Source organism: Octodon degus, unplaced genomic scaffold (genome assembly GCF_000260255.1).
Source record: "Octodon degus isolate 3935 unplaced genomic scaffold, OctDeg1.0 scaffold00107, whole genome shotgun sequence".
NCBI classification, from domain to species: Eukaryota; Metazoa; Chordata; class Mammalia; order Rodentia; family Octodontidae; genus Octodon; species Octodon degus.
The window spans coordinates 6,847,700-6,874,511 of record NW_004524683.1 but is presented as its reverse complement, the minus strand read 5'-3'; the positions used below and the strand labels follow the sequence as shown (position 1 = coordinate 6,874,511).

Below are 26,812 nucleotides of genomic sequence, written 5' to 3'. Positions count from 1 at the left end.
ATAAACCTTTCCTTCTTTAAGTTGTAGGTGTGTGGTGTCATGTCTCAGCACTGGAGGAAAGTAAAACACTTTTGCTTCTTCTTGCTGAAAGCTAAGTGTGTTAGTTGATACACTGTGTCAACTTGGCTGAATCAGCTCAGGCAGCATGGGGGCCTCACCCTTCAGGTGGGCAGAGTCCAGGAATTGAGAAAGGCAGGAAGCCGCCCTGCCTGGTTTCCTGCCGCCCCGCCCCGCTCCCGTGGAGAAGTCTCAGTCTTCCGAGGAGCTTGATCTTTGCAGCCGGACCACTTTGGAGGAGCTCAGATCTTCACTGTGGAGCGCTGATCTTCACAGTCAGCACAGAGGGAAGAGAGAGGCTTGATGAACGCCACAGCTGCAGCTCATCCTCTGCTCTTCATTGTTTTCTGCTGCATGAACTGCTGTTGTTTGCCTTGCAGCCAGTGGAATATGGACTGAACCCTCCAGTAACTGTGCGCTTAATAAACCTTTCCTTCCATTATTTTGAGTGTCAGGTATTTGTCCCAGCAACGAGTAAAAAGTAACTAAGACACTAAGCAATTGTATTTTCCAAAAGATTGAATAATGCAATGCTTCTTTTGCTTCAAGAGTGTATCACAGGAGCTGGCCAAGTAACTCAGCAGATTAAAGAGTCTTCAAGCAGGCTCAGGGGGCAGAGGTTCGATACTCAGGCCTGCAGTGCTGGCCCTTCCCCCCGGGATGCGCTGAGATGGCGATTGAGACTGGACGCGATGGCATGTGCCTGTAATCCCAGCACTTGGGAGGTTGTAAACAGGAGAATCACTATGAGTTCGATCTAGTAGTGAGAAGCTTGAATACCCTGTAGACCCTTCTCTAAAAATACAGAAAAAAAGAGTGTATCACAACTCTCTCTTTTCCTCAGTTTACCTTTTTGTGATTTCACATATTCACAGTCAAATTCAGCCCAAATATATTACATGGAAAATTCCAGAAATAAGCAACTCACAAAATTTAAATTGTGCATTACTTGGAGTAGTACGGTAAATTTTTGTGTCATGCTGCTCCATCCCACACTGGGTATGGATCATTCCTTTGCCAGTGTTTCCATGCTCTATGAGTCACTTAGTAGTCATCTTTGGCACTGAAGTGAACTGGCATGGTATTAGTGCTTTAACAATTTTTCCCTCATTTTATTTAATTATGGCCCCAATATATTTTTATCCATATATTGTTATGTTTTTTATTTTGTTATTATTAGCTGTTCTTAATATCTTATTGTGCCTAATTTATAAATTAAGCTCTATTGTAAGTGTATATTACAAGGCAAAATATATTCTGATATAGTAGTGTTCAGTGCACCTCCTAGGCATATTTGAATAAATCCTCCTCCATTGATAAAGGGAAACCACTATACTGTAATGTCATTAAAGGTTTATTAAATTTGTTCATATAGAATTAGTCAGTTAAATTAAAGTGATTACATATTTTATTCTAAACATTGAATTTAAGTAATCACTGTAATGCTGTTTTCAATATAAATAGAACTAAAAGCTGAAATTAATCACTGGACATTTTTGTGTTTTCTATAATTAGTATATGCTTATGGATTACCATTTAAAGTTTAGATTATAAATTAAATTCAATACCAAAACATTTTCTTTTTCCACTACAGGAAACCTTTCAGTGGACTGGCCTGGCCAGGTGCTTAAGTCTGCCTAAGTGGACTAAAACACCTGCTTAGGGAGAGCGCAGTGGCTGGGGTTCAGTCCCCAGTGTGCAGTGCCTGCCCCACCTCTGGGGTGCACTGAGACTGGGATTGAGACTGGGTGTGGTCTTGCACACCTGTAATCCCAACACTTGGGAGACTGAAAACAGGAGAATCACTATGAGTCTGATCTACGTAGTAACACCCTGTAGACCCTGTAGACTCTATATTAAATACAAAAAAGAAAAAAGAAAATCTGTCAAAAATATCATATAATAACATATAAACACAAATATGTAAAATTATTATTATGTTTACATATCTAATAATAAAGACAATGACTTGCTCAATTCATTAAAATTAACACCCTTGTTACTACCAAGAAAAGCACATACACAAAACCTGGTACTTTTCCTTGTTATTGTTTAAAAAGACTTAATATAATGTTTATATTTTCCTAAAAAAATATTTGTTTCAAGGTCTTTTGATCCAATCCCAGGTGGTTTCAAAACAGAAAGAAAAAGAAAAGCTATAATCAGTCTTCACTACAAGATTCCTAAGAATATATTATTAGGGAGGAGGGTAGGGATACTTAAGCTGCTGACGTGGTACCCTGTGAAAATGCAGACATATTCAAGCACTGAAAACTGACAAAGCCATGCATTACATGCTGTCCCAATTTTTTTCAATTGTGTTTGCAAAGGATCTCTTGCTGAAAGATTTCCTTCCACCTATGAGAATCATAAATAAGAAATGCACATACCTTTCTCAAATTTGACCATCATTGTATTTATTTTTTGGTAGTACTGAAGTTTGAACCCAGAGTCTTTGTACTGAGCTACATCCTGAGATCCCTCTTTAAAATGTTTTCTTTTTTAAGTTTTGAGGCAAGGTTTTGTTAAAAGCTAAGTTGCTCAGGCTAGGCTTGAATTTGTCTCCTGTCTCAGCCTCCCAACATATAGGGATTATAGGCATGCATCACCATGACTGGTTCATTCTAGTATAAACACTTAAAATTAGGAATTATCTAAATGTTCAGGAATGGGGAGATAGCTGGGTGGTCTAAGCATCTGCCTGGCAAGTGTAAGGTCCCGAGTTCAATGCCTGGTGCTGTATGTGGTGCCAGCCCTGCAACCATGGCTGTTCCTGCTGGCCACCAAAACCAGGTGTGGTAGCACACACCATAATCCCAGCTCTGAGAAGGCTGAGACAGGAGGATCACTATGAATCCAAGCTATGTAGTGAGACCCTGTGTCAAACAAATAAATAAATGAAAGATTAAAAATAAAAAAGAAGTGTCCAAATATGGATTAAATGTTACTAATGTCAGTGTAGTTAATATAACATTCACAAACTGTTTATGACTAGCAGCTTAAAATATATTTTAATATTAATACTTTTTGAAATAGTTGAAAGTATTTTGGGGATGTATTTCAATACATGTATACAATGGGTAATGATAGGATTAGGATAATCAGCATATTTGTCAGTTCAGACACCTATTATTTTTGTGTTTGGAACATTCAAAATTCCTTCTACTAGTGTCTCAATTATTTTTCACTCATGGCTAGTACAAAAATATCCAACACCCAAAATGAAGGAAGGAAAGGTTTAGTTAGTTCACAGTTAGTGGAGGTTTCAGTCCATACTCTGCTGGCTCCAAGGAAAATGGCAACAGAAAACAACTAAGAGAAGAGGAGCAACAGCTGCAGCATCTATCAAGTCTCTCTCTCTTCCTTCTATGCCAACTTCAAAAACCCGAGCTCCTCTGATCAAGCTCCAAGGAAGTGGTGCTGCAAATCTCAGAGCTCCTCCAAGGAAGTGGCGTGTGCAGAAGCCTTCCTCAACCCCTTCATTATACCTTTTCTCTGCTGAGTCACTCTGGAGAGGGCCCTCCCAGGCCTAGGGCGGGGTCTCCCATTCCCCAGGGTGTAGAGTCACCAAGTAGATCCACCCAAGCTTCTGACAACTCAAGTTGACACAATGTATCACCCACCACAACTAGTTCTGTTAAAATAATCAGTGTTAACCATCCATAGTCCCCTAGTGTGCTAGAGAACTTCAAAAATTATGTGCCTCCTACTAAACTGCCCTGTAACACAGACTGCTTTCTCCTTGTCCCTCATTTTTGTATATATTTGTTGGCCATTTGTATATTATTTTTGAGAGATGTCTATTCAAGTCATTTGCCCATTTTTTAAGGAGAAACATTTTTATAAATTCATTTCTGATCTATATGTAAAAATTCTCATATTTGATAAGTGTAAGAATATAGTAGAGCTCTGTTAGCAGAGCATTTTAATCATTTTGATGATTTTAAGGGATATAGCAATATTTATCTATTAATCTGTAATTGTTTTACATATGCCAGAATAAAGATCTTTACATTATTATTATTATTATTATTATTATTATTATTATTATTTTGCTTTTTAAATATTTATTTATTTTATTTATTTATTTATTTTGTAGTGCTTGGGATTGAACTCAGGACCTTGCACTTACTAGGCATGTGCTTATGCCACTGAACTGTCTCCCTGGCCCTGCATTTTTTAAAGCAATAAAAAATAGTAAAAAAAAAAATTAGAAATGATACAGAATTTCCCTAAACAAAATAATAAGAATTCAACAATGGTTGTTATATTTGATGTTTTCTTCAAATTAATTGTTTAGATTACCAGATATAAGTATGCAAAATTGGTTAAAAAAAAAAAGCATTAGCTGCTCCTTTCAGTAGACCAGCAGAAATCAGCAATATAATTATTTAAGCTATCTTGTATGTATGCATAAATACATTTTTTCTTTCCTTCTTTCTTTCATTTGTCCTTTTCCTCATGCCAGTTTTTCCTTACCTTTGAATAGACTCTTTCCCTTTCACACTATCTATTATATCTTTCAGATTTTATTTACTCTTTTAGGTTCTTACACTAGCAAGACAATACAATGTTTAAACACACGGGTCTGATTTAATTTAGAGTATAGTCTCTAGTTTCACTCATTTACCTAAAAAGGCCTTGAGTTTCTCTTTTTTATAGCCGAGTAATACTCTATTGTGTGAAAATACAACAGCTTTTTTATTCATTCCTCATATGATGGGCATTTGGTTTGTTTCCAAAATTTAGCTATGATAAATTGTGCTGCTATAAACATGGTGCACATATATCGCTGTGGTATGCTGTTTTCACTTCTTCTAAAATAATATCCAAGAGGGGAATAGCTGGGTTGGAGAAGACCTCCAATCAGCTTTCTGAGGAATTTCCTTACTGATCTCCATAGTAACTGTACCAGTCTACCTTCACACCAACAGTGGAGAAGGTTCATTTTCCCCCACAGCCCCTCAAGCATTTGTTATTGGTTGACTTCTTGATGTTAGCCATTCTTTCTGGGATGAGATGGAATCTCAGTGTGGTCTTAATTTGTATTTCTCAAATGACCAATGATGTTGAACACTTTTTCATGTATTTATTTGCCATTTGTATTTATCTGAAAAGTGCATATTCATCTCAGATGTCCATTTTTGGATTAGGTCTTTGAATTTTGGGGGCCTGATTTTTGAAATTCTTTGTATGTTCTAGATAGATGTCCTTTGCTTGAGGGGATAGTCAGCTAAGGTGTTTTCCCAATTCATGAGGTTTCCATTTAATTTTGTTGGTGATTTCTTTTTATGTGCAGAAAATTTTCAAAAAGATAAGATGCCAGTTGTTGATTCTTTGAAGTATTTCTCATGTAGTTTTGTTTTTGTTCATGAACTCTCTGCCTACCCCTGTGTCTTCAAGATTTCTACCTACATTCTCCTCCATCAGATTTAGTGTTTCTGTTTTAATATTTAAATCTTTGATCCATTTTGAGTGCAGTTTTGTGCATAATATAGATGAGTCTAATATTAGTCTTAAGCATGTTGAAAGCCAGTTTTTCCAGCACTATTTATCGAAGAGACTATCTTTCAGTGAACATATTTGTCACCTTTATGAAAGATAAGGTGGATGAATATGTTTATAGTTGTGTCTGCATCTTCTAATCCATTCCATTGATCCTTAGATCTTTTTTTTTTTTTTTTTTTTGCCAGTACTATACTGAGTTTATTACAGTAGCTTTGTAGTATAATTTCAAGCCAGGGATTGTATTGTCTCCGGTCTTTCCTTTGTTTCCCAGGATTGCTTTTGCTATTCTAAGTCATGAATTTTTAGGAATGCTTTTCTACATCTGTGAAGTATACTAATGGAATTTTAACCAGGATTGCATTGAATTTATATAACAATTTTGGCAGTATGGTCATTTTCACAATTTTGGGTCTTCTATCCACAACCAAGGAATAGTTCCATTTTCTGAAATCCTCTTCTATCTCTTTTGTTATATATTTGTAGTTATACAACAAAACCTAAAACAAACCAGAAAATTATATACAGTAAATATCCCCTCAGTAGAGTAATTTTGTACTCAAGGGATAAAATTTAAAGGAGAAGAGGAAAATATAAAGACACAGAAGAATAGAAAGAGATTGGAAGCAAGACTGACAGACAAAGGAAGATTATGCAAGCTTTGGGAAACCGAAGAAGACAGGAGGGAAAGAGAAATGGAACAGACAGAAACAGCAACAGAACAAAATAAAAAAATACCTAAAAACAATGTTCACACTCATATAAAACAAAAACAAAGAAAAAAGAAAAAAAATCAAAGGAAGGGAGAAAAAGTGTCCACTTTAGGGTGTATCTCTGTTGTCTCCAGTAGACAAAGGGGAGAAACAGAGCTCAGATCTGTATTGGTTCACAGGCAGCCTGCCATAAAATTACAGTGGGGTTGTGGGTAATCCCAGCAAGCCTGCACTTTGAACTACTGATGTTCAGGATGGTCTTGTTTTCTGGCTGTGAGGCTGGGACCCAAGATATTAGGCTCAGAATAGTTCAGTTGCCTTTTGCTGGCTTGAGCTTGGTTCCCTGCCATGGGTGTTTCCCAGGGCTGTGCCTAACTGACACTGGGATCTCCCAGATGGAACCAAGCCACAGTCACTCTGAGTCCTGGGTTCAGTCAGTCCTTTTCCAAAATGGCAACCCACCAATCACCCTTTTCTGGAGACATTTGAATTGACATCACTCAGCAGCCACTGTAGCCTGCAGCATTTACTTCTGTGCTTTACTGGTGTGTTGCCCTTGGAGGCCTGTGGAGTCACCCATGATCACCATGCCTCTGTAAACTCAATCCCACGCTGTGAGCTGGGATTCAGGGAGCAAGCACTGTTTTCCACCTCTCTCTTCTGCACTGAGATCCCTCTTTCCTCTCCTGTGGGCCTCAATTCCCGCTTCAGATCCTTGCTAGGTCCTGGGGGCCCACTTCCTTCCTTCTTCTCTTTGAGATATTGTTAAATTCCAGTGTCTGGACTCCAAATCTCAGAGAAACTAATTTGCCACTGCTCAAGATATTTTAAATTGTGCTATTTCTATTATTGCAAATAATCAACAAATATAACTTTTAAATGCTTCCTAGTTTCTTTTTAAAAAATATACACACTTAATGAGGATCACTGTGATATTTTCATACATGCCTTAATCAGGTGTATTCACACTTTATCCTCTTCCTTTCCCCATACTCCTTTCTATGGCACCCTTCCTGTCCTTATTAATTCATTTTCTACCTGCAGCTTGTCCCTTCACTTCCACCCCATTTCTTCTTATTCCTCCTTTCCCTCCAGGTGGGTCATTCAGGTCAATTAACTTTGAATTCTGATGTTAATGTTTACCTGCCCTGTTTATCCCTCCCACTTGTAGGCAGGGCAATGCTCTTGTGATTTAGACGGCAGAGACTGGAGCATTCAAGGACAGTGAGGGGAAGCAGTGATCCAGAGCCCACTGCACCATGAGCATTGCTGCACTCAGCCCCACCAGCTTCCCAGGCAGCATCTCTGGGCTCCTCCAAGTGGCCTCCCTGCTTGGCCTCCTGCTGCTGCTGCTCAAGGCAGTCCAGCTCTACCTGCACAGACAGTGGCTGCTCAAAGCTCTCCAGCAGTTCCCGTGTCCACCCTCACACTGGTTCTTCGGGCACAAACATGAGGTAGGAAGGAGATGAACAAGGTGGTGGGAAGGGAGGGAAGGATGGGATTCTAAGATACTGAGAGGGAAATGCACAGGACAAAACCTCCAAATTCAGTGATTCATATGCTATGCAAGTGCTCTACTACTGAGCTACACCCACAGTCTTACAGGACAAAGCCTCTTATATGATGATTGTATGTCTCCCGGGGAACACCCAGCATAATTCTCAGGCTGGGATCACCAAAATAGTGAAGAGTTCCTTCACAAGAATCCTGGCCTACTATCACTCAGCTCTGTTACATACTCTTTTCTTTCTTTTTATTTTATCTTATTTTTTATATTTTAAAGAATACAAAATAATGGTGGAAAAATCAGCATTAGAAAATTTAACTAAATGAAGTAAAAGGAATTCAACAATGATTGCTGTATTGCATAACGCTATCTTCTTATGCAGATATATACCCTGTCAGCCTTGTAGTTTGAGGGCTGTGCTTGGCTCTTCTTGAGTCTCCTCTTCTCCAGGGTGAGCATTTAAAGAAGCCTCAGCTGTTCTCAAAAAGCAAGGCATCTAGGTGCTTCCTCGCATCCATCATTCAATTCGCCCTTTGTCCCTGTCCCTGAGCTTACCCAGGAACAGAGACATCAGTTTTGTTTTGTGATTTTTTGTGGGCAATAATAGACAAATCTCAAAAGGTATCAGGTCACAGAAAAATCTCAGAGGGTCTCTGATGGGGTGGGTAGATGATATTATTTGGACAGACCACTCACTACATTTGCCTGAGAGTAAGGAATCTTCCAGAATGGGTGATTTTAGAAAGGTGCAATCTTCACAGTGGTTACACACATGTGAGGCACAGAGCTGCATGGTGTCTCAAAGGTGAAGAGGACAGATACCTGAGCTGCCTGATGAAACAGGAACTATTTACTTAATTTTCTTGTATGCACAGAACTGTGTATACTTTGGAGTTCAGCACTCTCTGCTCTTTCTACACCTGCAAAGAAAGAGCTGGGTACAGTTGAGCAGGCTCAACAAGGAAGCAGGATAAGGAGGAACCTGAGCTCTGAGTATGGATTATGCTGATCCCCTGTGCTGGCCAGTCCTGTGGGGAGAGGAGGAAAGCTATACCACTCTCTTCTACACTGAGGTGAAATGACTGGCATCAAGGGGAAATTGAATATGCAAACCATTACAATTAGCTAGAGAGAAATATCTAAATTCTGATAGCCAATGTTTGATCACACAAATTTTAATATTGACTTCCAGATTATTTGTTGATCTTTAAGATATTGTAACTTTTGTTTCATCTAACTGTCACACACTGAATGATGCTCTCATGTGGGCTAGATTATTTATCGTGTCAACTTCTTTTTACATAGATTGTGTTACTCCTGGTGCTAAATCACCTCTCAATTACCACTAGCCAATAGCAATTTTAGCCAAATATCTCCATCTCTTCTAATACTGAGAATTTTATTTATTCACTACCTCTATTAGTGGCTAACCAAAGAACAAGAATGCCACATGTAACTAAGTTGAACCAATGGCAGTGTCCAGGAGCAGGATTTATAGGTAGCAGACTTAGAAAGGGCACCAAGTCTTTCAAAGGAGTGTTGAACAAGGTCTCCCAAACCTTTTCAGGGCCAACATGAGGGATCCTGGGTGAAAAAACTTTGTAGCTAGGGGTTATAGATTCCTAGTTCCTGCAGTGCATCAAATGACAATGAAGTTTCTATGAAGGACATATCCAGGAATGCTAGTGCAGCCTTTTTAAGGAATGTAAGCAAGACAACACAGGTCGGCATTCACTGCTCTTCATATATCTCATTAGATTATACACTCCATGATAGGATGAATTGTATTAGTTCATTGACTACACAGAAAGCAATTGACACAAAGTGCTTAATAAAGAAGAGTGAATCCCTCCATGCTTCCACTTGTTCATATATTTACTCAATGTTTCTTATGGAAATACTTTCACACTTCTGCCTACATTTCTTTTTTTTTTTTTTCAGGCTTCTACTATCCAAACAGGTTAACTCTAAAGCCCTTTGCAATCCCAGCCGCAGGTGACTGGACTAGATAGGCACCATGATTGGCACAGTCAGATTCTCAGAACAGAATTTAGCATATTATGCAGACATGATGTAGCTATTGGTGAACAAAAGCCAAAGAATTCTTGTGTTTCCATTGATTCATGGTTGTCTTACCAGCTTTTGACACAGTAAGGCCTCAACAGCTATTTGCTAGCTGAATGAATAGGCATAGATATGCAAAAGGAGAGACCTTGTACTCCTGGGTTCTGTCCCTCTTGCACTCGGTAACTTCCTGTCCTTTAAGGTACACTGCCATGCCCCAAGCCTTCTTTCATTTCTTCCTCTTCCTCCTCCTCCTCTTCCTCCTTTTCTTCCTCCTGTTCTTCTCCTTCCTCTCCCTCTCCCCCATCTCCCTCCTCCTCCTCCTCCTCCGTCTTCTTCCTCTTCCTCTTCTTCTATAGTCCAAGATTTTATTTGGTCCTTGAAATAGAAATTTTAATGAAAAAAAAAAAGAAAGAAATTTTAATGAAGACTCACTCACCCACTTTCCCATGTGCCATCATTCGTTCCTTCACATTTTTTAAAAAAATAAAGCATGGTTTTTACAAGCCATGCTGTATATGTGGCTCTAAGAACAGAGAGATGACAGATAGCAAAGGTCAGTTTGCCGAAACATGTTAAGTATTAGGACACTGAGTAAATATATGATAATAGAGAGACACCCAGGAGCACATTGAAGGACACTGTGGGATAACAGGATTAAATTTAATGTGACCTCACAGGAAAATGAACATTGGTTTCCTCATTCTTCAGTGAAACAGATAAACTACTGATCCATCCTTGACCACAGAATGGCCTTGAGCATTACATAATTGATCACTTTGCTGAGGCTACCACGACAAAGTCACAGACCATGTGGGCAAAGCAAGAGAAATGTATTGGCAAGCCGGGCTCCTTCTGTTGGCTGTGGAAGAACACTTGCTCTACACCTGTCTATTTGGATTGTAGATGACCCACTTCTCCCTATCTCTTCACACTAGCCTCTCCCCATCCATATCACTGTGTCCAAAATTCTTCTTTTTATAAAGACATCCTTACACTGGATTAGAGCCCACTGTAATGATCTCACTTTATATTGGTGAAGTACTACAGCCCTGTGGTCATTTAGCATTCATCCTTGCTCCAATAAATGAATTTTTTTTCAAGAAATGAGTTTTAAAAATAGAATTATTAAATTTCTTTCCCTCCACGACAGTTCCAAATAGACCAAGAGCTGGAAAAACTGGTAAAATGGGCAAAAGAATTCCCAAGTGCCTGTCCTCGCTGGCTCTGGGGGACCAAGGTTGTCATTGTGCTCTATGATCCTGACTACATGAAGGTGATCCTGGGGAGATCAGGTGAGAGTGAAACCCCATCCCAATAGTATCATCTCTTCCCTCCTGAGTCCATAGCCTAGAATCTCTAAAATTACAGAAGATGGTGGCAGTTCAAATCTTAATACATGAATCTTCTACCTATTTCCCTTTCCTTCCAGCCTGTAGCCCAGCCTAAAGCCAATAATATTTTTTCAGTGTACTGAGTAATGTAAAACAGCTCTGTGTGTCTGAATTTTTCTTCCTTCCATAAATGATGTGATCTGTTAACTTGTTGCCTCATATATAAAAAATAATTTCATACTCAAAGTGATGTTGGTATAAAAGCTCTAATTTTCTCCTTTCTTCAGTAACAAAACCATCATACATCCATTGTAGAAAAACCACAAGGCTCTTGTTCTTGGTCATTGAATATATGATGGTTTGCGTTTTTCACCACCTCTTCATCTATGTCACTGGGGTGTTGTTCAGCTGCTGGTACTCAGGAATGGTGTTTCTGAGCCCAACTGACAGGACAGAGCTAAAAGATGAGAGGCTATGGGAGGAGACATGGAACAAATTGCCAACTGACAGTCATCAGGAACTCATGAAGCCCATTGCCCCAATTTTAGCTCTCTTGAGGCTACATTATTTGGTCAATGTCGATTTCATATAAAGCTCTTGTTTTTCTTTCAGACCCCAAAGCTCATAGTACTTACAGATTACTGTCTCCTTGGATTGGTACGTACACCTAAAACCTGATCATTCCCCAAATAGAGTTCCTGAAATATATCTCTCTGATCCACAGAGAATAAGCCCTTATGGGTCACCACTGTAATGGCCAATCTGTAAATCAAGACTTATTTCTCTCCTTTTAACTGAATCCTCATAATACCCTCATCCTGGTGAGTCTCCCTGGGAACATCTCCTTCCATATTTCTCCCTACTTTTCTACATTCTCATACTAATTTTTATTACCCTGTTGTCAATACTATACAACCTTTATCTTCCAGCTGTCATAATCATGTGTGATTACTAGAACAATGGGAAGATTTACATTCTTGAAAACTATCAGCCTTCACTCTCTTCCTCCAGGAGATTCTGCCTGATTTTCTTTCTCTAGACTTTCCTGATTTTCCTTCCCCAGAACATCACCGTTTATGTCACCCCAATTGTTCCACTTTTTCTCTCTGATTTCACTGCTCACACACTCATGCACACACCTTCTCCTTCACAGGCTATGGTTTGCTCCTGTTGAATGGGCAAACATGGTTCCAGCACCGGCGGACATTAACCCCAGCCTTCCACTATGACATCCTGAAGCCCTATGTGGCCGTCATGGTCAACTCTGTCCGAGTGATGTTGGTGAGTCTATTATTTCCACACTTCCACTCACAGCACACATTCCTATTCTTCTCTCTGACACAAACCACCCTAAGTGATAATCATATGAATAACACCCCAGGCCATGGATAAATTAGTTCCTCAAATCAGATTTGACAGCAAGGCATGGTGCCACATGCCTATAATCATAGCACTTGAGAGACTAAAGCAGGAAGACAATGAGTTGAAGTCCATCCTGGCTTCACAGTAAGTTTGGGGCACCCTGATTTACATGGAAAAACCCTCTAAAAATAATTAGATGAGACATACAGGAGCTTGACATCAAGATTAAGCCACACCATCCAAAGCAGAGAGGAGTGGTGGACACTGGCCCCATCTCCCATTTCCAGGACTCCATTATAGTGAACAGAAGAAGTCAGCCCTACTAGACAACAGGACTACTTGTCCCTGGCTGTCCTGGGCACTGGCAGCTTCAGTGGCCCAAGGACCTCATAGTGTGTCATTCAGTCACCTGAGTCCATGGATTTTTTTTTCTTTTATTTATTTATTTTTAATTTTTCTTTTCTTTGGAGGAACCAGGGTTGAACTCAGGTCCTTATGCTTGCCAGGCAGACGCTTATTCTACTGAGCCATCTCCCCAGCCCCCTAGTCCATGGATTTTGAATGACAAATGCAATGAGATGGACACCAGGTCTGCATCTTTACAGACTGATTTCTGGCCCAACTGTTCTCAGAAAACTTTTAACGAGTAAACAGGAATGAAAGTCCCTAATGGGCCCCATTAGAGGTTCCTAGAATGGAAATTTTGCCTTGACACATTTACCTCCTAAAATTAGAGTCCCAGTAATCTCTCTCAGGCCAAGCTTAACTCGCAGAGTGTTGAAAAGGTCACTTCTTTATATATAAAAACCTGTTACCCAAATAATTTTTTTCAGACCTTATGGGATATGCTATGTTTAATTTTCAGACAGTTGTGAGATTGTAAGTGTCATTTAACAAAATTTGCTTTTGCAATCTTTGATTCATCTGTTTTCTAAAGAACTCAGAACAGGATATCTGAAAATATAAGAGAAAAGTGAAGTCTATTTAGCTCAGAATTTCTGGGGAAAAGAAGGTCAATGCCGCCTTCCCACCACAGGACAAATGGGAGCAGCTCATCAGTCAGGACTCCCCTCTGGAGATCTTTCAGTCTGTTTCCTTGATGACGCTGGACTCCATCATGAAGTGTGCCTTCAGCCACCAAAGTGGTACCCAGTTTGACAAGTAGGTGACAATGCTTTATTTACAAAGTCCTTTTTAGTTCTGGTGTGGACCTGACTTCTTGTTACTACTGAGAGCCAGGTGGGGCAGCTTGAATACTCATCTCCACACAAAGCAAGATTCTGCCTCTAGCCTCAGGCCAGCTCTAAGTCTTCATCAGACCCAACACTGTCCCAGTCACAGATGCCTGACCCCTAGATTGGAAGGATGCCAGGATATTTTGCCGTGTCCTTACAATCTGAGAGTAACATGGGCCTCAGTATTGTGTGTCACCGTCATTAAGAAGATCACCACTCTAGGGCCATCCAGGTCAGACTTCTTCAGACTTTAATCTATTCTGCATCCTCTTCCTCAGGAATTCTCACTCCTATATCCAAGCAATTGGAGACCTAAACAGTCTGACTTTTACCCGTGTGAGGAACATCTTTCACCAGAATGACACCATCTACAGTTTGTCTTCAAATGGCCGATTGTTTAAACAAGCTTGCAAGCTTGCCCATGAGCACACAGGTTCTGTCTCCTGCTTCTCCTCCTCTACCAGTCTCTGACCAGTGGGGTTGGTCATGACCCCTCAGGTGGAGAGCCATGGCCCCTGGTATTCCTGGAGGACCTGGGATGCACTTATGTTGGTACATCCCTTATGTAAGGGAGCTGTGATATTAGTGTGTAAGGTGGTACGCAGAGGATTACTTGTGCCCTCACACTGGTGATGCTGAATGACCCCATCTCAAAAACATTCAAGAGAGACTCCATGGGTTGTGCTCTCATGGTGAGACCTGAGATGCATCAAATGGTACTGTAGACTCCCAAATCCTAACCCACACTCATATCTCTACAGGGCTTCCAGATGGGGCGGGGTGAGGGTGTAGACACATGGGGCTACTGTGGGTTGCTTTAGCTCCCAGATCTACCTAGTAACCTCTGTCCTGCAACAGACCAAGTGATCAAGCAGAGGAAGTCTCAGCTCCAGGATGAGAATGAACTAGAGAAGATCAAGAGGAAGAGGCACTTGGATTTCCTGGACATCCTCCTTTTTGCCAGAGTAAGCATGAGTGGGAGAGGCCTAAGGCTTTTTCCAGAAGAGCAGAAGGAAAAACTCTGACATTTACCTGTGTCTGTCCCCAGATGGCGGATGGGAAAAGCTTATCTAACAAGGACCTGCGTGCTGAGGTGGACACCTTCATGTTTGAGGGCCATGATACCACAGCCAGTGGCATCTCTTGGACCCTCTATGCCCTAGCTGCACACCCCGAGCATCAACAGAAGTGCAGGGAGGAGGTCCAGAGCCTCCTGGGAGATGGATCCTCCATCACTTGGTGAGTAAGAGCTCAAGAAGTAGGATAGCACAGCCTCTTTCATAGGGGAAGACCTTGGTTTTCCCAGATCTTTTCTGTCTTTAAAGATAAGCTTCATTTCAGGGAACAGCTGGACCAGATGCCATATACCACCATGTGCATCAAAGAAGCCTTGAGGCTCTATCCACCTGTACCAAATGTGAGCAGAGATCTTAGCAAACCTGTCACCTTCCCTGATGGACGCTCCTTACCTAAAGGTATGACATTCCCCGACTCACTTAAGGAAGCACAGGGAAGATTGGAAGTCTACATGTCCTTCAAGAATTCTGAACCTTGTGGAGTCTCCCTTTCTTTATCAGTAAATTGGATCCTTAATTTGAAGTTAGAAAATGGTTTATGAATTCTTGACCCAGAGCTTGAATCCATCACCATCTCAGCAAGTCAATGTGAAGCTCTAGATTAAATACTGACTTCAGGACATTAGCTCTGAAATTCTCATTCCTTGAGTTGTGTGGAGCAGAAAGAATCAGATAAAAACTAAGGAGATGTGGCTGTTTCCATTTATGAAAGCAAATTTGGGAGATGATGGATCCCCATGTTATAGATAAAAATATAATCCATTCTCTGATGAGCCATTGGGTTCATTGAAGATAGCAGTTGATGAGCTGATCTGAGAACCCCCTAGAAAGAAATCTCCCATTTGCTCAGTCAGTATTGGTCCTGATCCCAGCCTGTCACATCCAACCTGTGTGAACATGGGGAAGATCATCAGCTTCACTGAGACTTCAGTATCTGAAAAACAGGTATAGAGCAGTGTCTTTCTTGGACACGCTTGTGTATACTGAGCAAAGTAATGCTTGCAATGGCTCATGGAAGGCATTTGATAGATGTGAGTTGTCATGAGCCAGAATCCTCTAGTTCTTTCTTCCTTTTATCATTTTGCCATTTTCTGCTCCTTGTTTGTTATAGGTGCTTTGCCATGCCCACCCTTCCTCCTCGTAATAGGATCATCCTGCTAAAAGTGTGAATTGCAGCACACAGGCCTTTTCTGTATGTCTGTTCCCTACTGGCTCAGGCCATGGCCCTACCCCATGGATGTAATCAGTCTTCTCTCTGTCTCCTCCCCACCCCACAGGTATCACAGTCTCACTCTCTATTTATACCCTTCACCACAACCCGAAGGTGTGGCCAAATCCAGAGGTATGAGGGCCCCAGAGGAGTGGAGGAGGTGACCCGTTAGAGTGAATATTCCCTTGTTTACCCTCCTGTGCTTCCAGCCCCCACCCCTGGGCTTCCTGTCTCATTATGGAAGCACAGGCTTGACCCTCCCTATCCTGACCTGGTTGTCTCTCTGCAGGTCTATGACCCTTCTCGGTTTGCACCAGATGCTACTCGACACAGCCATGCATTCCTGCCCTTCTCAGGAGGATCAAGGTGTGGGATCTCACACTGTGTGTGTGTGTGTGTGTGTGTGTGTGTGTGTGTGTGTGTGTGTATGATCCTCTTGGTACATATCTGACATCTGTGACCATCTAAGTTCCTATGTGGCACCTGCAGGTGTGTCTTTGTGTTTTATGGTAAGAAGAATCATGTGGGTGAGTCTGTGCCCCAAAGAAAAGTGGCATTTCTGAACACACCATGCAGTTTTGACCCACTTATCTTCACTGCGTTAAGGAAGGACAAAGGGAAGACTGCATTCTCCACACACAACTCTGGCTGGCCATCTTCCCAGCAGGCAGTCAAAAATCCATGTCAGTATACATTTCAAGCACTGTATTTTGGTGTTTTCCTCACTTTTGAAGTTTGAATTTCCAGATATCTTTTTTCATGTAAACTTGTATTTTTTTCATGTAGCCTTCAGCTGCTAGTTTTAATCAATTGCCAGGCATCTGAAAGGTTAGATATATCTCTTCCTACATTCTCAGCACAGCCCACCATCTTTTTTCCCCTTAGTTCACCAGTCACTGATGAATAACTGAAATGTTTTTATATATTTAGAATCCCACCAGCCTCACTGGTGCTACTGTTGAAGCCACATATCTGAAAGTGTGTTGCCTATTACATAGAAAGAAGTGGACAACAAAGAATAGTGTCTCATATATTCTGAGCTTTTGTCCCTCAATTTTACTTTTTATTAATACCACACATCTATGTCAGCTAACTCAGTCAGGAAAATACTTTAAGTGAACAGGGGCTGCTACACATTCACCTAGGTCAACTTTGACAAAAATACAAGAATGGGGTATTAACTGCCTCTGAGAGAAATTCTACAATGTAATTATGACCATAGAACACACTAGGTTGTACAGTAACAGATACTCCTGAAAGAGCTGCTGAGTTGGATAAGTACATTCCAAATGTTTTCTGTGAAAATCCACAAGGGCTGCAGGATTTGTCTTGTGGAATATGCCTTGGCATAATAGTTGTAAATAATTAGTAAAAAGATTTTGTCTGAATTGATTCTGTGAATTCCACCATGCTGCATAAATGTTCATAGAATAGGCTTTAAGTATGTTGTTTTTTCAAAAACCATCTTTCTAGGATAAGTTTCCTCAAGTTTGAGTACATCTTCTTATCTATTAGGTACAATTCATGACATTATCATTGGAGGATAGGACAAGAGAGTCTGAGGTAGCTTAAATACTAGCTAGAAAATTTACCCTCTGCATATTCTTTTGCATTTTATTTTATTTTTGTTTTAAAGTTCAACGAACTTCATGAAAATACAAAGGTACTGGAAAATACATTTATCTGTGCCAAGTTCTATACTAAGAAGTAAGAACACAGAGCCCCTGGTTCAGTGACAAGAACAGAAGGTGTTTTATAGAATTAGACATCTGTATACAACATGGACCACTCTTTCCATCATTCCTTCCCTCTCTCATGTGGAATGTTCCATGTTCCTGACACTGTTTTAGGCCCCAGATTGCGGGGTGCTAGTGAATATAGCACTGAGGGTGCCGTGGGGGCCCAGTGGCTAGAGGGACAGTAGCAGAGGGGTGAAAGGCAGCTGATCATTGGCCTGAGCCTTGAGGATGTGCAGGCAGAGGGAGAGAGAGAGTATGCCCAGTGGCTTCTATATGAATAAGGATGTAGGACTGGACAGGCATAAAGAGAATGACAGAATCCTCTTGCCAGAACATAGACGTGGTGGTGTAGCTGGCATTTGGAAGCATTTGGACACAGTCCTGCCTGGTGGAGAGCATAGGAAGACCAGTGTGTGTGTGTGTGTGTGTGTGTGTGTGTGTGTGTGTGTGTGCATGCGTGCATGCATGTGTGTGTGTGTGTGTGTGTGTGTGATGCACACAAGAGAATTCTAAAAGAGGAAACTTTCCTGTCAAAGTGGAAGACAGGGATACTTCTGAAATAATATTAGAAAGCTACTAGTGCTTGTGCACAAAATGGATATATGGGAAGCAAGGTGCTGACTCAAGGGCCCAATGCTGATTATTGAGTGAGAAGCAGATGGCTACAGTGAGAGGATCTTTATTTCAAAAGCCTCTCCACTGATGCCTGACTGCTCTTACAAATGTAAATGCTTTGTTCAAAAAGACAGTGATCCATGGGAGTGTGGCCCACTCTGTCCTGTGTAGCCTTGACCAGTGTTCTCCACATTATGAAACCAAAGACCCTTAGAGGGGAAATGAACTAACCACAGGGTAGGACTCTGTGCCTCAGAGTACTGGCCTTGTCTTAATGGAGATTTCATGGCTCTGAGAGCTGAGAAGGGTCAAGCAGAGCATTGGAAGAGTAGGAGGCACTGACAAACGTCAAGAGGGCATAAACCAAAAAAAAAAAAAAAGGGCATAAACCAGGGCCTGGAATAGAAATGTAAGTGACTGTGAGGAAAGGGGTTGTTTGGTCTGGCCATAAAGGTGCACCCTGAATGCCCAGCTCTGGGCTGGGGCTCACATACCAAGGTCTGGCCATCTTTTGAACAGAGCCTGAAGCCACTTCTCATTTCACTGTCCCTTGCTCACCTAGGAATTGCATTGGGAAACAATTTGCCATGAATGAGCTGAAGGTGGCTGTGGCTCTGACTCTGCTCCGCTTTGAGCTGTTGCCAGATCCCATGAGGATCCCACAACCTGTGGCACGACTTGTGCTGAAGTCCAAGAATGGGATCTACCTGCGTCTCAGGAAGCTGAAGTAATCCTGGTGGGGACAAGGACAGTGCTGAGAGTCTCCTGCCTGACATCCCATTTCCCTGTGCCTGTTCCAGTACATTCCTCCACATCCTTCTTTCTAGCCTTCCATCCTCCTACCTGCCTGTTCTGTGCTGCCTTTCTTCCTGGATGTCTGCTCTTAAATCTGTCTATCCACCTCCCATCTGCCTGCATTTCTGTCCATCTAACCCCTGATTATTTGCCTTCTCTTTAACAGCCTGACCCTCTACAGCTTTTTCCTTTCTGTTACTTGACTGCCTTTGTAGTAGCTTCCAAATGCTACTATAATAAATTACCAACACACACACACACACACACACACACACACACACACACACACACCCCTTGGTGGCTTTACGTGACAAAATTCTCCTTTTAGTTCTCAAGATCAGAATTATAACATGAGTTTCATTGAGACACAACTAAAGTAACTGCAGGGCTATAATACCTCCACACCTGTTCATGTGCCTTCTCTTTTCCCTTTTCCATTATGTAGAACTGAATTCCTTGGTTTTGAGACTTTTCCTCAATATTCAAATCCTGCAGCATCTTCAAATTTCCCTCATTCTCTTTTCACCACTTATCTGTTATAAGGATATTTGTGACCACATTTTACCCACTGTGATAACACAGGAAATATTCACAGTTGTCCTGTGAATAGTTCTACATCTTGGGAAGCCATTATTCAGCCCCATCTTGACTTTCACCCAATCTCTCCAACTAAATCACTCTTCATGGTCCTGAATACCTCTGTCTCCCTCTTCTCTGTAATAAGTTTTCCAAAATCACATGTTGTACTCATCGCTTCTTGGAAGGATAGAGACCCACGAGGGGTCTTCAACCCCTCCCTGTGGTGTGAGAACCTCATGGCAGCCTGATCCAGCCTACCCATTTCAGGTGATTTCACCTTGTGACCCTGATGGCCCACATACACCTAGCTTCTGAGTCTGCCAAAGTGGCTGTATTAGAAAAACAATCCTTTTCTAGTATCTCAGAGGGAGATATACCTGTCAGAAAAAAAAAAAAAAAAAAACAACAGGTTTCTATTGTATTCAAAGGTTAACATTTATCACAATAGATTTTTTTTTTTCCGGAACCGGGGATTGAACTCAGATCCTTGCATTTGTCAGTCAAGTGCTTATCCTACTGAGCCATCTCCCTGGCCCCTATCACAATAGATTTTTTCAGAACAGGTTCCAGTTAAAGACCATCTTGAGCTGAGCAGGAAATCCTTCAGGTCTTGTCTGGTATGAAGACCTGAGGGATACTCACTGAGACATAGGAAGAGAATGGTCACCAGTCACCTACTGGCCACTTTCATTCATAGGGCCTTCAGCCCTCAGGAAGTCATCAAAAACTGACAGGTTTGATGAAGCTCATTCTTTCTCTGAGGGCCCAACTAAGGTGGCACAGTCTGTGAAGGTGCTGTGCTTTGTGGGAGATGCTGCTTGTGTCTGAAATCCTCTCCCTGGGCTGACTCATTTGCTTACCTGAGATCCTTCCAGCCCTTGAATGACAGCTGTACCCTCTCTGAGCCTCCTGAGGAGCCTGCTGAGGAACCTGAAGGCCCTATGAATGAAAGTGGCCAGCAAGTAACCTTGGGACAGCCAAATAGCTCAGTGGATTAAAGCACCTGCTTAGGCAGACGCAGTGGCCAGGATTCGATCACCAGCGTGTGCTTAGAAAGCGGTTTGAGACTGGGTGTGGTGGTTAGCACCTGTAATCCCAGCTCTTTGGGAGGCTGAACACAGGCAGATCACTGTGAGTCCAATCTAGGCAGTGAGACCCTGTAGACCCTTACTAAAAAAAATGTAGTGACCTTTTTTTTTTTTTTTTGTCTCTTCTGCTCACTTTTGACAGTCAGAAATACCTACTCCTGCTTTTCTCATTTGAGTAATTCAAAGTATAAATAAAAAGCAAAATAAAGATTGGTAAGAGGAAAAAGAGAAATTGCTCTTTGATAAATGGGTTGGGGACAAGTGGGATAAGAAGACATGATGGCAGGAGGCAGAAATGCAGAGCTTTCCCTGTCCCCATTGGGGTTAAGGGAGCTTTCTGAGATGCATGTCAGTCCCATTCTTAGACTCAACACAAATTTTGCCAGGGAGAAAGGGATCCTGGTGGGATCTGAAGGCAGACCAGAGTGTAACAGGGGCAAGGCCACACCCAGCTTGAGTTTAGTCACAGAAAATGTTTCCCAGTGTAGTTCCTGGGCCAGGAAGAGGCAATGAAACAGGCAATTTGAGAAGCCATTCTGAGCTGTACCTTTTTGACCCCTGAGCCCCAGCCCAAATCTGGAACTCAACCTTCCTCTATGGGTCTGGGCTCAGGCCAACCTCTTTCCTTACCAATCACTCGTACGTCTATATTCCAGGTTATGGTCAATGCTCTTCTGATCTTTGACAAGGTCCTCTGTCTTCCAAGTCTAGCCTAACCCTACATTTGGTCTTTCAGACATTAAATCTCTATTAAGATAGCACCAGGCTCTAAGGAACAGCCCAGTTGTGTGAATAATTTATAGTTAATCACTGGTATGCTCACTCCACCTCTAACCATTTCTAGATCTCCATTGTGAAGAGCATTTTTAGGGCTGTATGGAGACAGATTGGCCATACTATCAGGGACCACTATGTAGGGGAATAAATGGGGATATAGGTTCTGATAAGAGAAGACAAGACGAGTCGGAAAACTAGAAAGCATTTGGCAAACACTGTGGATTGAAGTATGCTAGGAAAACTCAGAAACTATCTTCCCTTCTTTCTCTGTTACCCTATCTGCCTCTCACCCAATGGTCAACCTCTTATCTTCTATTGGATTAATATCCTGGAAAGACATAAAAGAAATGTCTTCTGCCAAATTGAAAGGGGACTAACAGTACAAAGAATGATGGACAGGCCCAGCTTCACAAGAAAATGAGTTTCTATGGGTTACTTACAAAACATAGATCACTTGAAGGATATAACACTAACAAAGTGCCAGCTCCCCTTTGTTAATCTACTGGTTTATAGAGAACTAATTAAGACAGCAAAAGCAAGAAATTACCTTGGGGAAAGTGTGTATTGCTTTCCAAACCCATTCTTATTAGGAGCTCTGGTCTTGGTAAGCAGGCTCTAATCCCAGTGTTGGGGCCTAGTATCCAATCTCAGCACCCTGTGAAGGTTCCCTGGACAACTAGATAGAGGAAATGTCCATCACAAGATGAAGTTGCTTTGGCTAAGGTTTGTATGACAATGCTCACTACAACCACTCTTCATATTGGTTTTTAAAAATTAGTGAAACACAATAGTAGGGGCTCCATGCCCTACAGAAGTATAGAAACAGAAGAAAAAGAAAGAAAATGAATCAATTTTCATGCACTTACTTGGCTCAAGGGAGAACATCAAATGTAACAGCATTAGTTTAGAGTATTTAAAATGGAGTTGGGAGGCCATGGCTAATCAAATCTTAGTCATGTTCACAGCTGGAACTGGACCAAATCATTTTTTTTGTTTTTTTAAATGAGAGACTTTTTATTTTTTACCCATATTTTTATTGATAAACAAATAGCAATGAGACAGTTTCAAATCAAATTGGTAGGACAGTTTCAATAATAACACATTGCATACATTCTTCCTAGTGGTTAATTGCTGTACAAGATGCGGACATGATATCCTATTTACAAATGCCATTAGAACAAATCCCTCTATTCATTAAGAGAATGTAACTATATATCTATCCTAACCACTTTGAATACACAGATACAAAATGGACATTCACCTGTATCCCCTTTTTTTGTTAAGTTCCGTTATTTGAATATTATAGGTGTGTAAACTCAGCAAAATATTCTAAAAGAGTCCAGTAGCCCATAATAGTATTAGGTCTTCCGCTTGACTGGCAATGTCAGAAATTCTTGACCTGAGTCCCTTACAGCTCAACATAACACCATGGCTTTACTTCTTATATTTCGTTTTTATACTTTTCTGCTGGATGGTTAAGACCAAGGTAAAGCAGGACCTGTGCAACAAGAGTTGTAGCTTTTGGTCTGATAAGGTCAGTGAAATCCCCTCAGGATTTATTGTGAGATCCTGTACCTTAGATTGTAGAAGTTTTGTCAGTGTCAGCCATGTGGATGAGTCACGGCCATTGCTTGGCCAATGTGCTTTCTGTGAAAGCCTGAGAGAATGTTTTCTATCCATGTGACTCTCCTTAGGCACACTCTACATCATCAATCACTTTCCTCTTTGGTCCCATAATCTTGATCAGATAACTTGGGACACCACAGAGTTACATGACATTACTCTCATATGTACAAGTTCTCATATGTCCTGAGTCTTAATTGACCTTGGAAGGCTAGGGCCAAAATGTTGGCTTTCCTTGCAGCCCTCCTTTTTCTCTAATTTTGGTCTGCAAACTTAGGTTGTTAACGACCCAGAAGACAAGCTTATTGTTATTACCAAATCAGTTTCTTAAAGTATTGAGAATGGCTGATGATCTCTATTATAGACGTCTTCCTCAAACCACTCTGACAGTGAGATTCCACCCAATTATTTGCTTGTAAGACTTCTTAACTTTTGCCAGAACCAATCACAATTTCTGACTAATAAGTGATGTAATTTCGAACTCCCCTCACCAACCTAATGCTATAAATACATCCATCGTTTTGTAAAACCTCAGAACACATTTTCAAGACTTTGTTAATGCATTTTCTTTTCTTTTTTTTTTTTTTTACAAATTCTGCTTTTATTTTATTTTATTTTATTTTATTATTTTATTTTTTTTGGCAGAACCGGGAATTGAACACAGACCCTCGCACTTGCCAGGGAAGCGCTTATCCTAATGAGCCATCTCCCAGCTCAAAGGCATAAGGTGTTTTTTTTTTGTTTGTTGTTTTTTTTTTTGGTTCCTCGAAAGCCTTCAGGGCACTTTTGGCCAGCAGGAGAGTTGTGAGGTTCGAACTCCAGGAACCTGAGGCTGACAGCTTTGTGGAAGCAGCCACTTAAAGGACTGAGCTACGGCCAGGCCCCTAAGGACTGAGCTAGGGCCAGGCCCCTGCATTTTCCTAGATTGTAACGCTAGCTAATCCCCCCAAATGTAATTTTGGTTATACAAATGTAATTTTCCTTCTTGAAAAACATTAGTATGCTATATGGTACATAAAACTGCTCACTTTAATTTTAGTTGCACAAAGACAATTTCATTCCCGATGATGCACAATGGAGCAAGGAGGCCCAATTATTCCACCAATGTTTCCTGCCTTACATAAGGTGCTTGAAATGCTGTTTTCCAACATGTTCCAGGTTTAGAAGCTGGTAGGAAACCTGGTCTTTCTCCCAGGTTTCCTGCAACCTCTACATGTCAATATATCTAGTATGACCAATATGTCACCTTCTTATAGTAGCAGAAATTAACTTCAATATCTGTTGTGAGCTTAAAGTAGACATAATGAGCACAAGCAGATCACCATGTCAAGTGCACACAGTTTGCTGAAATACTGGAATCCTCATAGCATTGATGAACAATTGTCACTTCTGAGCCCCCTGAGGTGCTTTTAAGCCCTGTGTGAAGGATGCTGACAGGTGACTGGCAACATGCCAGGCTAAGCTTTCTCCTAACATTCTGTCTATAGAAAGCAGGGTCACCTCATATGAGATCTGGCCTGTTAAGTAAGGCTTTCTTGCTGAGCTCAAGATAGGTTCCAGCTTGGAACTATTCTGAAAAATCTAATTTGGAAACATTCATCCTTGAATAGAATGGAGGCCTTTTCTCTCTCCAGGATGAGACCCTCCAAGATGAGACCTTTGTGCAAACTCAGCTACCTGAGAGGATTGGTACTTTGTGTGGGAGACAGTCAGGCTGAGATTATACAAAAGAGATTAAAACAACAGATCACGTGACAGGAATGAAGTTGAATAATGTTGGTTGAATAATAATTCCTCAAGATATACAAGGTCAGGTCCATTCCCCTGCACCACAGGACAGGCAACCAGCATGGGAAGCACTTGGGACTCAGCAACTAGCTGTGCCAGAGGGATCCAGATGCCTGACCCAACCCCCTACATAATGTCAAGCACTCAGAACCTGGCAACTGGCCAGAGGAAAGTCCACCCTAATAAGAAGAAACACTTGGCATACAAACTCTTAATTTATGATTTGTTCTGTTATATAACCATAGACTTTGCTTCTATGGTCTAAAGTACAAAATCAAGCACAGCTTTTCAGTTTCTACATTTTGCTTGAGGTTATCATTTTTTAAAAATTTTATTTATTTATTTGTGTGTGTGTGTGTGTGTGTGTGTGTGTGTGTGTGTGTGATGGCCAGCTCAGCCCACCAGGGGGCAGGGCTGGCTGGCATGTGGTGCTGTGGGATTGAACCGCGGTCACTGTGCTTTGCTAAGCTTGTTCTAAGTAGGTGCTTTAGACCACTGAGCCATCTCACCAGCCCCGAGGTTATCATTATTGCTAATTGTACTACTGTGGCTAGGATGTCTTATCTGTTTTTTTATCACTTGTTCTCTCTTGAGTAACAATATTGGGACATTCTGGGGTAATAATCTCACCATAACCCTACACTTAAAGACAGAGGATAGTGACAATGCAAACTTATATGCCACTCTCAATTCATTGGTAAAGCAGGACCTCAGGACAGACACAAACTGTATATTCAAAATAGGATAGATATATAGCTGCTTTCTCTTAATTCAATGAGAAGAAGGATTTTTACTAATAGTGTTTGGACAGGATATCATGTCTGCATCTTGTACTATGAATAACCACTATGAAGACAACAATATGAAATGTATTAATTATTGAAACTGTCCTAATTGTTTTTGAAACTGTCTTGTTGCTACTTGTTCCTCAATAAAATTAATAAAAAAATTCTGCTGTGTATGTGTATTCAATTATAAATATTCCAGAATCAGAAAAACAACCTTAGAATGCTTCTGGTGTACAGTACCCACTAAGTGGCAATACCTTTCAAGACTAGGGTACCCTTATTTAGGACATTGTATGTGGTACAAACTGATGTTTGTTTCTCCCCAGAACCAGCATTCTTGCATCCATGGATCAAAGGGTGGAAATGGGAATAGCACTACTTTGTATTACGTTTAGCGATCTAATCGCAACATTTTTATGCCCTGTCCTACCAACTTGTCCTCTGTTGGTCTAGAGATCTTTGTTCCAAAGGGAAAAGTACTTCCACCAAGACTCAGGCATTATTCTGTTGATCTTGAAGTCAGTGCTGCTGTTTGGCCACCCCGGCTACTTGTGTCTCTAAATCAGAAAGTTATCTTGCTGACTAGGTGACTGATCTTTGTTCTCAAGGTGAAATTTGTAGGGTCTTTACAAAAAAAAAAGAAAAGAAAAGAAAAAAGGTGAACACAGGAAATATCATGGGGCATTGCCTAGTACTAACACACCCTGTGATTAAAGTAAATAGAAATACAACAACCTATTTCCTGAAGGACTCTGAGTGGCTCAGAACCTGCGAGAGTATAGGTTTGGGTCACCCCACCAGGTGAAGGCAGCACGATTTGCTGAACACAGAGAAGAACAAAATGAGTAGTGGAAGAAGACAACATAAATGCTACTGTTGTCAAGTCGGTAATGGCAGAAACAAAGATTGTCCTCTTATTTTAGTGTGTGTGTGTGTGTGTGTGTGTGTGTGTGTGTG

The 26,812-nt window shown here is 41.1% G+C and overlaps 1 protein-coding gene across 1 annotated transcript; it reads left to right on the top strand.

The window, feature by feature from the left end:
• The first annotated feature begins 7,472 nt into the window (after positions 1-7,472).
• LOC101585626 (cytochrome P450 4A11-like) lies at positions 7,473-19,944 on the top strand. Its single transcript, XM_004639158.2, has 12 exons — positions 7,473-7,729; positions 11,000-11,141; positions 11,793-11,837; positions 12,334-12,461; positions 13,579-13,703; positions 14,056-14,210; positions 14,636-14,742; positions 14,826-15,016; positions 15,119-15,252; positions 16,131-16,195; positions 16,353-16,429; positions 18,980-19,944. Exons 1-12 carry the CDS (start codon positions 7,535-7,537, stop codon positions 19,146-19,148), a joined length of 1,533 nt encoding a protein of 510 aa, XP_004639215.1. The 5' UTR covers positions 7,473-7,534; the 3' UTR covers positions 19,149-19,944.
• Positions 19,945-26,812: the final 6,868 nt, after the last annotated feature.

What these genes read in the sequence shown, in the direction of transcription:
- LOC101585626 (XM_004639158.2), top strand. Translation starts at nt 7,535, where the DNA reads ATGAGCATTGCTGCACTCAGCCCCACCAGCTTCCCAGGCAGCATCTCT. An exon ending in GGTGATCCTGGGGAGATCAG is followed by an intron (nt 11,142 to 11,792) that starts GTGAGAGTGAAA and finishes TTTTTCTTTCAG; the next exon opens with ACCCCAAAGCTCATAGTACT. An exon ending in ATTACTGTCTCCTTGGATTG is followed by an intron (nt 11,838 to 12,333) that starts GTACGTACACCT and finishes TCTCCTTCACAG; the next exon opens with GCTATGGTTTGCTCCTGTTG.